This window comes from Nicrophorus vespilloides, unplaced genomic scaffold, assembly GCF_001412225.1.
Source record: "Nicrophorus vespilloides isolate i.1.1-1 unplaced genomic scaffold, Nicve_v1.0, whole genome shotgun sequence".
NCBI classification, from domain to species: domain Eukaryota; kingdom Metazoa; phylum Arthropoda; class Insecta; order Coleoptera; family Silphidae; genus Nicrophorus; species Nicrophorus vespilloides.
Genome location: NW_017100081.1, coordinates 442,231 through 453,525, shown reverse-complemented (window position 1 = coordinate 453,525; position 11,295 = coordinate 442,231). Strand labels below are relative to the sequence as shown.

The 11,295-nt window shown below is 39.2% G+C and overlaps 1 protein-coding gene across 1 annotated transcript; it reads left to right on the top strand.

The window, feature by feature from the left end:
- Window positions 1-824: 824 nt before the first annotated feature.
- LOC108566947 (meteorin-like protein) lies at window positions 825-11,125 on the top strand. The gene is made up of 5 exons (XM_017927101.1): window positions 825-1,144; window positions 8,975-9,232; window positions 9,294-9,433; window positions 9,499-9,555; window positions 9,990-11,125. The coding sequence occupies exons 1-5, from the start codon at window positions 1,020-1,022 to the stop codon at window positions 10,322-10,324; spliced, it is 915 nt and encodes a 304-aa protein (XP_017782590.1). The 5' UTR covers window positions 825-1,019; the 3' UTR covers window positions 10,325-11,125.
- The last annotated feature ends 170 nt before the right edge of the window (window positions 11,126-11,295 follow it).

Sequence of the window (11,295 nt, the reverse complement as noted above, 5' to 3'; positions counted from 1 at the left end):
TACAAAATATCTCCCTTGTACGTTTAAAATAATAATTGCTTAGAATTCGTGAAAAACAGAAATAATATATATATATATTTTGTAGGGTTGTATTTTTAAATCTGTTATTTGTAAATGGTAATTATTTGTAAACGTTATGCAAATATGCAAAACCGCTCTTTTGTATGTTTCGAAATAACAATTGTATTCCCAATCTGTTACAATGTAATAAAATGTATGTAAAAAAAATGGTGTAATTATAATTAATTGAAGGCTTCTATATAAAATGAAAGAAACACGTAACACAAGAATAACCAGATTTCGTGAAAACCAGATGCATTGGTTCCGTGTGTAATAAAGCGGGTGTGTATTATTTCAACTATTATCTGGTCTGAATAGGAGATACGACAAAACGTTTACGTAATTGACCCGTAATTTACTAATTAGGTAACTTTCGTATACGATATTTATAAAGAAGGACACAGCAACAATAGCAAAAAGAAGACCAAAGAAATTCCCAGTGTATTTGTCAATGCAAGAAGGATTCGGGGCCGAAGAATTCCCCCATGGTATTGAGTAATTTCGTTCTGGAAAGCATTAAAAGTAAGAACAATCTCCTTGCGGCAGGCCTCGTCTCCTCGGCTATATCAGAGCGTTCAGGAAAATAATAAAAAAAAAGAGCGCCACGAACGTTATCGCTACGGGCGAAACCAAAACAAACCATACCCACTACCATCAGGACAGATTCCTGGGCACCAACCATCGAGCTGCTCGGAACCGTTCGGGTTCTTGAGCCGATGTTCAAAGCCACTTGTTGCGGGACCGCACAAACCGAATCCGTCAGTTGTTGTCGAGCTTTCCGAGCAGGCTTACGTCACTCTGGAGGCCGATTTTGCGCTCTGTTTTAATTTGACGCAAACGAAGGATCAACGTATTTCTAAAAGGAAGTGATGTTTTGAGTAATCGAAGTTTTCGCATATAGACAACAGTTCCGATTCGTGTTTTCTGGTTGAAGCTGTTGCTCTTCTGGTGGTGGTGTGATGGTTGTGATGTTGTACTTTGGGGCACAGATTGCCCGCGCAATGGATTATTGCATTTTATTAGCGTGTCTGGTGTGGGTGACATCTGCTACGATCATGGGAGACGAATGCGACTGGACAGGAAGGTGGGATTTAATACTCTTTTTTTTACTATATAAATCCTAACTAAGCATAATCGATTCGAAGTAAACCATTACACTACCAAAACACATTAAGTCTAATCAGATGTTTGAGGACCCAACTTCCTACAAGACTTGATGATTTTCAATTAGATTAAAACATATTTCTAATCGATTATCCACTTTGAAATTATTACTAACTACACATACTAATTAATGATTATATTTGTGCCAGAAGTAGGTATAAATACAGTTGGAATATTGATTAAAATAGTTATTCATAAAAAAATGTATAACTGCTTCATTTATTATGATTTGAAACGATAAAAGTAAGAACAAGTGAAACCAGATCTGTATCATATTTATTTGTATTTCGATGAATAAAATCAACATTTTCCGAGTATGTTTTGAGATGGAATTTATGGAAGCAATTGCCATCTTATCGTTGTGCTCTTACTCCTAGTCCACCTAACAGGTTTCTATGGAATTTTATTAATGCGAAATGATTGGTTCTGTAGGAATAGGAGCAAACCTATTGCGAAAGAACTGTGTTACACATAATATGCACGCAACAATATTTATATGTGATAAATAAGAAAACACCATTAAAGTCTCTTCTGGTTAAGAAAAGCTGTGCGAGAGTGAATGAAGAAATAAAGGAAGAGATAGAGATAGAAAATGGATTTTGTATATAAAATAAAATAATATTTGTGTGTGGATGCGACGACGTACAAGCATGAGACTCGTTTTATTTCTCACGTTTCGATCTTATGTGAAATTACATGCACATAGCTTGTCGCTAAAAAGAAACAAACCAAAACATGGGTAAAACAAAAGCAACAACAACAAACATTTCATCGTTGTTCTTGCTTTTCACAATGTTTTTTCGACTGTGTGCATCCCATATGAGCGTAATTGAACGTCGAAATCGAATTCCTTTGTAGGCCAGATTTTGCAGAAGAAGCACCAACAACAACCGACATCTGGCCCAAAGAAAAATGATAATATAAAACTGTGTGTGTGTGATCCGAGAGAATCGCGATTCCCAAGGCAGCTTCGTTTTGCTCCACTCTGGATTTTTTGATTGATGTGCTGCGAGAGGCACGTGGCCCAAGTTTGTTATGATCCCAATTAAAATTACACCCAGAATCCAAACCTTTTTGATTCGTTCCTATAATATATCGTTGATATTCGCCTCGGATGGGATTGTGTGAGTGTAATCTTGGCTTTGATCTGTTTCTTCGGCCTCCGCAAAAGAAGAGTGCTCTCTAGCGTTGGCCGATGATGGCGTGCTTGCCCAAGCACGAGCCGTGGGCTACACGTAACCAATGACATGTAAATTATATAAACCGGTCTTAGATGTGCATACTGGGCATTATTATTCACGTACGGGAATTATAACAAAAGAGGAATGCTATTACTGTGTGATCATATACGGAGCAAATTATCGCCCGCAATATTCTTCTGACACGCCTCAAACTACAGCTGAAGACGTTGGCGAAAACGGCTTTTGGAAAAAATATACGTCTTAGTTCGACTGAAATGGTCTTATAGGAAACTCGCAGTCCAGTTTCTTATCTCAATCGAGAAAGCTAGAGACTAGTAATAAGTAATAGGAAGAACAAAAATAGAACGTCGGAGGAGATTTATAGACGTACTTAGCAGTAGTATAACCGCGGCATGTGCCTGCATTTGCGGAATTGTCTCGCGCCATGTACCGTTCCTCCATAGATTACAACTATTTTATCATTCTGTAACTAGAATAGACTTTAACACCACCGCAGTTTTTTTACCTTCTAAAATACCTCCTTAATTGTTCAACGATTTATTATATTCAAATTTGATTTTACAGTTTAAACTAAAAATAACGTATTAACTTTAATTATATTTAAAACAAATCTGCTTTAAGGAGTTCTAGGAATTCATAAACGAACCAAGAAAGGTGCTCTATAAAAATGTAAATAAAAACATGTGACGTGAAATTTGATCCCAATGAGTAAAATGCAGTGTAAAAAGAAAGAGCGACAAAATACAAAACAAACACGAGGCTTCATCAAATCAAATCGAACGGCTTAATGAGAAACTACGATTTGTAATTATGAGCATGAACGGCCGTAGAGTAAATATTCCGTTGCGGTCTTCGACGTCGTCCTTTTTATTTAATTTTCAAGCACGTTTTCCTCCTCGTCGTCCTGAGCGAGCGAGCGCGCAACGTAAACGTTACCAGATTGGAAATACATATATTTATTTTTACGTCTCGTTATCTTGTATACATTAAAGGCTCTTGGAACAATGGGTTAGGCATTCCTTAAAACGGCATTAAATGACGGAAATGGTTTGTTTGCGCGTGCGACGACGACACAATCCTCTCGAGCTGCGCTTCGAGCCGTAAGGAAATTATGATTATCAAGAGGCTAGCGATGTGTTCGTAGCCATCGAGAGTGGCTCGTGCCCGCGGAGAACTAGTTTCATACCAGTTTACTTACATGAAAGAAGAGGCTCTCTTAGGCTGAAGCCCAAACCAGAGATCGAATATAATTTACGAGGAAGTTTTGCGGTCGATGCATCGGTATTGTGCTTGGGTTGGAGGAGGAATATGAATATAGTTAGTGTGCATTTTATATATATATATGCATGTCCATTACATTATAAGGGCAATAAAAGTCCAAGACTCGCTGTGTATAATTTACGATCGGGTTCTCCTCTCTCCTTTAGGGCTGCAGGCTAAGTGCACTCGCTCGCGCGCTAATACCTAAGCATCCACGGATAAATCATTAATCTAAATGTCCCCTACTTCGTTTCAATGGGATCGACCCATTGTTGTCCCAGGTAGGAGGAACAATCTATTTAATTGCTCGTCCATCACTGGGTGCATTCCCAATTTCCATTTCGGTCTTTCAATCCTTTTTTTATATACATATAATTTATCATATTGCAATCACAGTTTCCTCTTCGGAGTGCAATAAAAATAAACTCGATTTTGACCGCAAGATTCGAAACGGTCTAATGATACGTTAGAGGTAACCCTTGGCGAGGAGACGATGGACGAGTAAATGCTAACGCTCCGGTACGTACATACTTTTCACCGTGGGCGTCGCATTACATCCATAAATTCATATAAAGTTACTACGGATTTTATCCTGCGGCCTCCAGACTGGACTCGTGCCCAGATTATGCGAGTGGGCTTCGAGTTCTTTTTATTAATTAATGTATTTTAATTATTGAAGTTGATGTTTCTTTTTTCTTCTGATTCGCTTCAATCGTCGACGGGCTTTCAGGGTTGAGAGAAGACTTGCTGAGTTAAGATTTTTTTTAACCCGCTATCTCTCTAAAATCCATTTCAGTCGATAAGTAGTCGAGTCATGGTGCGGCCTTTGTGTGATACCTTCAATTATTGGTTATGCTCGTGGCGGGCCAAAGGCTCCGCCCTTTTAATACCTTCGGTTCTTTGTGTCGTTTCTGTATGCAACTGAAAGTGTATTATTGATAAAAAGACAATGGGGCCGTTTTCTTGATATTGAAATCGATTTGTAACAGTGGGGGTGGACAACAATGCGAGAGCGTGGGCCGCGGGAGGCCGTGGACCCAACCCCGACTTGTCACACCGTAGGGCCCACTACAATAGGCGTCTCCATATTAAGCACCTATATAACAACACACCAAGAGAGAGAACAAGTAACGTTCTTGATGTCCTCTTCATGTCACGGTCTGCCCACGCGGACCACCTCCATAATCTATTACGGACCCGAGCTTATAACCAGATTCACTTCGATAAAAAGAAAAAATCATAATTTTATTCACATATTCCTACACAACAGCAACAACAACAACAGCATCAACAAAAACATGTGAGCATACCTAACCAAAAGAAATGATGATATGTCTCAGCGACGTACGAAATGTGGCAGCAAATGTTTCCAATTCCACCCTAAGAGCATTAATAAATCAACCCCTCTCGGAAAAATATCTGTCTACATATGGTTACGTTGGGTGAACTTGAGAACCCTGAACTGTCCTTCCGTGAACTCATCGCTTCGATATTACAAAACGCTTGCTCCTATTTGCTCGATATTTCTTTTTCTTTTTTTTTTTCATCGAACCGGTCACGTTTTTCTGTTTATCCAACAGTATTTGTTCGTGATACCAGAGACCCAGATTATGTTCCATAGAGTTTATATTTGATTTGACGTTTTATCACTGCGAGCAAATACTGGGAAATGGGTGCGACAAATATCACAAAATCAATTGCAAATAGAAAAATAATAATGATCGCCGGTGAACTTTGCATATGCATGCGTGCTCCAAGAGTCGCGAGAGGGGATGGTGATATTATGTAATTGCGCTCGACGCGGCACGAAGTTGTTGTTTGTTGTGTAGCGGCAACCCTGAGAGGTCAACGTTTCGCAAGCCATTTACAAAACTAATCAGTGCCTGAATTATTGGTTTTGATCGGCCGAGGACAATAAGTCGTGAATCACACCTCGCTCGGAACTGGAGAGAACAATAGAATTGGGTTTCAACCCTTGCTCGAAAAAAAGGCAAGAACAAGAGTAAGGAAAGGAAGGACGATGAAGAAGAAGGGATTAAATTGTAGCAAATTTTGCAATCATCTTTTATAATCTTGTCTTGGGTTTCATTCTGGCTGATTGTGGAGGATATTAGCCGAGAGGCGCGCGTTCGGCTCCTGGAATTGGTATGAGTTTACCATAAAATTAACATTTCATTAAAGCCATTCCTCGGAAGACGGAAAATGTGCTCGTCCGACTAAGAGCTTTTGGCGGGATAGGGGTTTCAGGTTTCTGTGGTCTCCGAACATATGTCACCGGCAATCTGAGTGTATGTGTCTCCGAAGAGCTTTTTCCAGTCCCAACAATTCCTCGGTCGTTCCGTGCGGTTAATTAATAAAGTAGGCGATTTATCTATTGGAAACTTTGCACAAAAGCGTGTGCATGAGGCGAGGAATGAAATGTTAGGTTCATTCGTTGGCTGTTGCAGTATGTAGGCGCGTTTCCCTTTAGGGCACTCACGGTGCAGTTGTGTTCGTGACCGCAGCTCGCCAACCCCGTTACTTAGTAAAATTAGCCAGATTTACTCCTTCACACATGATGCACGCCTCTCCGGAGCCAACAAAAAGAACGAAACCGGCACACGTGATTTTGCAATAAAAATTATTTCACCGCGTGAAAGTAGATTAGAGTGAAAGTGTAAGATGTAAGATCATGTGAATTAACAACAACGACGAACGGGTTCCGATCGTCTACGAAACAGCTACCAATTTCCCGTGCAACGGTTATTAATTGATACCAGTTGGCGGATAAAGGCACCAAAAACAAAAAAAAAAGGAAGACATGAACGAGGAATGGCAATGCAAATTGCTTTTCATTAAAACTCGGTCCAGAAATCACAACGAGCGCGCGCGCCTACAGTTTCTGGCGAAAACCGAAAACATGATTTCACCTCAACGACATCGACCGACAACCTAAATTACATACGACCGATGCACTTACATCCACCTCAGACAAAGTATACAATCCGATAATTACAATTATTAACATCGCCTGCACTTAACCCGCTTTCAAAAAGCATCTTCGGATTTTCGAAAACTCGACTCTCAAATTGCTTATTACGCTAAACGTGATTTTCCGACAACCGACATAATGCATTCCGAATTTTGCGTTAAATTTAAGATGTTATTTGCATAACAGCCGTTACAGCTAATGGTATCTTAAAGGAAACATTATACGCGCCTTGCCTTTTTAAAGGTGGTTATCGGCATTAGTATGCTGGTGCTGAGGAGTGAAGACTATTAGATTCCTTAACGAGATATGATAAGCATTACCAAAATTGGAGCAATTTCGCTTGTGGTAATTGGGTGTTGTTTTATAGATTTAGGAGCTGAAATGTTGGTCGGTGTAAGGTGTCGAGTGGACACCGGAGCATGTAAATTTCTGCAATCGGAGACCGCTCATTACGGACCATCTCGGACGCATTCCCAATTTATGATTTATGTTGGCACCCCTCTTGTAAAAACGAGCTTAGCCCCGAGCTTTATTGCTCTGCTCTCGACTCGGCGCTTTCAAATTACAGGCCCTCCGCCTGCCATACGAAAACGAAGAAGTGGACGGAAAATGGAAAGATCCGCTCTAATTATGTGTGCGTTAACGTCCTGGAATAAATATTATTACGAGCACGTTTCGCAATAAATATCTTCCGATGCAGATTTTAGTATTTTTGTTGTTTTCTGTACGTGTATGGTGGCATGCACAAAGGAATGATAGCAGTTATTACATTAATAATTTTCATAAATGCATGCAGTGTTTTGTGTTTGTGTCTGGACGAGTATGTATGTTGAAATCGTGGCCGTGAACGGGACCTTATGGTGCGTGGGCCGCAACCATCATCCTACAATAAGGGGGCCGCATTTTATTTATTTCTTCTATAGCCCACGGTAAAATTCGACCAGTCTTAGAAGCGGGACCACCTAAATTTGAATATACCAGTTAATTGCTGAATGGAAGGATTTAGGTTTTCCACATGTTCCGAATGAACCTTTCTATGTTCCAACGAAAGAAAAAAAGGGCTAATATTAAGGGGGAAACATAATCACAACGGGGTACGCTTTAAAGCATTCGTCCACGTGAATGCCATTTCTCTTAACCCTTTTTTTATATTATGGCTCGCGACCCGTCTTCTCTTAATGCACCCGATAATAACACATGTTAAGAACTCTGAAATTCCCATGTTAATGGACTCGTGATTCGAAGACACACGTTTGATAAAACCGTATCTGTTAGAAACGTCGGATACTAAGTAGGAAAGATACAGTTTTTTTCTTTCTTTCTTTTCTCGACATCATTAACGAATCCAACAGTAAACTATAATATTTAAAAAAAAATATGTATCTGGCTTCGCAGGAGTTTTTAAGAGTTGCCATTTGATATTTACATCCTGTGCGTGCAGAGAGTGCATTCTCCGTACACATTGTTATTCTTTATTTTTCCCTTCTTCTGCTTGCTTAGAGTCCTTGCTGCGGCGTTTCAATTTACCCTTCCTTAAGTTTCCTCGATCGTCTACTAAACGCGCGTATTGGCCATGCAAAGCGGCGTAGATTGCGCCCGTAAAGGGCACCATAGCCCTCGAGCCCCATAATGCACACATGAATTATCGAGCCATTTGATCTGGCATTTCGTGTGCTGGTGGCTGTTATCTGATCCCGAAAGAACGTTCAGGTGCGCATCTTACCTCGTCTTCTTCCTTCAAGGAAAAGAAAGAACAAAAAAAATTGTAGGACGAAACGAAAACAACACCGTAAGAAGATTAAGAAGAAAAATATAAAACATAAAAAACTGGTAATAAGAACGTTGTCGCCCGATGCGGAGCGTTTGCGTAAATTGTTATGTAAAATAACCGGATTAGAATGGACTCAATTGTATTAAAGGCGTGGTTTTAATCTTTGGCGAAGTGAAACTGAGCTACTTTTACTATTGAGAAAAGTACTAAAAGTGGCATGAAAAAAGACCACGACATCATCCAACGTATGGAGTGCTTTGAAATCCGCAATTAGCGTTGTGTTTGTTGATAGAAGAGCATTTAATTAATGACTTGTTTTTATCTCTTTTAAATTGGTACAATACTTTCAATTAAGAAAGAAAGCGAATTCGATCTACAAACCTGATATTCTTATAGCATTCGTGATACGTTTTTTTACTTACATAAGAGCTGAATAAAAAATCGATTGTTACAAAATATGTTTATATTTATATATTATAGTATTTAGTATTTTAAATAAGTTAGTGAGACTGTATGATTAACGTGTTTCTTGTTTTGTAATTGCAGTGGGTTGAGTTTGTCGTCGACGGGTCGTGGAGTGACCCCGGTGTATCTGAGGTGCACCGCCGGTCGGATTTCGTGGCTCTACCCACGGGGCGCCCTCAGGGTCTTGCTGAGGGTCCCTGGACAAGATCGGGACTTCAGGGCGTGCATTAAAATGCACCCAGACATAGGAAACAAAGTGCCTGCACGTCTTTTCCTGGAAGGACCCAGATCGCTGCTGCCGCTCTATTCGAGCGAGGACGGTGGAAACAAAATAATGAGGTAAATAAACGACAAACCCGAACTCGAAGCAGCAGCTCTAACGAATTTATGTTTTCTTCAGGTGTTTCAATAGCAAAAATGGCCAAGTCGCTATTTACGTGGAAGCCACGGACGGCGAGAGTGTGAATAAGCGGGTGGCGGATTTCGAATATGATTTGCAACCATTGCCGAGAGGTTCTCATCGTTTCGATCCTAGCGAAGGTACGCACATTTATTTTTTATTTAAAAATTGAACGCAAACTAACTTGTTCATTTTATATTTTCAGAATGCAGACCTTGTACCAAGGAAGAAATGGCGCACGCCTTTTGCACCAGCGATCTAGGTAGGTTTTCTTTACAAAACATATTTAAAAACCCCCCGAGTTGTAACAAAGTCGAGAGAGAAATAACAACAGTAATTTAATTTTGATTTAATGAATCCGAAGCGGTTTCTCTCGTTCCCGTTGTTACAAAAGCACATAACACAATAAAGTCGCCGCGGGTGTCTGGCTTCGTTTTATATAAATTGTCAGTCCGATTCTTTATTTTTACCTCTTATTTATGACTGCCATCAAGGCACACGTTGATTGTCTTCGGAGATCAATAAAGTTGCGTTAGCCATAAAGTTTATTACCGAAAACTGAAGAGCTAAAACTACGAAAGCTCACCCACCACATCCATAAAACGGAGTCTTCTAATCTTATCTCTCCGAATGCGTGCTTTATCACCGAGTAAACTTCAACGGACCTGCATTCTAAATATTTGCTTTCTATTGCAGTTACGAGAGGTATCATCAGAGGTGTCGAGAATCAGGAGGATCTGGAGCTATCGCAGATGATTGTGAAGGTTACAAAGATGATCAGGCAACCGACAGAAGATGACGATTTCACCATCGAGACGAATTCCATCGAGAGGTTCGGCGAAGAACGAGAGATACAATTGAATGTCGCTCAGCGATGCGGGGTTTCCCATGGGGTTGGAGAGTTCGTGTTCATGGCCAGGAGGAAACTCGGGGAATTGACGCTCCAATGCGCCCCGAGATTGGAGGACTGGGCTTTGCTGATGCACTCTCTCACCGAAGAGGGCAAAGCGCATTGCGTGCTCAGCAGCTAGCCGAGATTGTGCCAAATCATTAATTAGAAACAAAAAGAAGCTTCTGTGATTAGAATTTAGAACAGGAAACGTGCTTTTTTTCGGGTGCAATACAACTATCAACGAACGAACGAAAAGCAACGAAGTATATGGGATTGAGCGAATGCGCGACGTTTTTTTTCCTGTTAGTGATCTGCTCCATATTGGAGATTTATTATCTGTATAAATTATAATTTTATTCTGTAAATGTGTACATTAATATCAATTAATATATGTTACTTATGAACTTCGTGCTTGACTAATTCTGTAAATCTTAAATAATTTTAGTAGCTGAAAACGATTGAATTCCAGGTGCCAAAACAGCTTCTCTCTTAATCTTAACTTAAAACTAAGAAAAGTTACTAACTTTAAATTAATAAACGAACCACCTAGAAATCCCAATACTACACGGATCTTATAAATGTATCAACACATATTGTATAATAACAACACACGAATAATTGTGTAATTTCGATCTCAAATCGTTCTACTAATAATTTTGCGAATATTGTGAAATCAGGTTTACGTTCAATTTAAAAGATTGCTCGAACGGTTTCATTCTATTATTTTATTCTCTCATTTATGTATAAATACTATTTGTTACTGTTGTGTGCGAATGCAGGTAGATTTTAATATGTTGTAAAATGAAATGTTTTTTTTTTTGCTTAAATGTGAAGGCCATAAGAGTCGTTTTCTGTTTAAACAGAATCCTGTGATATGTATAAAAATATATATTTTATTATTATATTTGATGATGTGAAAGATTATTCGGAAGAGTCGGAAAGAAAGAGTGTAATTGTTTTTTTTTATATATATAATTAAATAAAAGATTCTATATTTTATACAAATTATTTACTGCAGTATATTTATTCGCTTATGCGTTTATTCCTTCTTAATTTCCAATTGCATTTTCCTGTTTACCGTTTTATCTCTCCACGAAAACTTATAAGAAA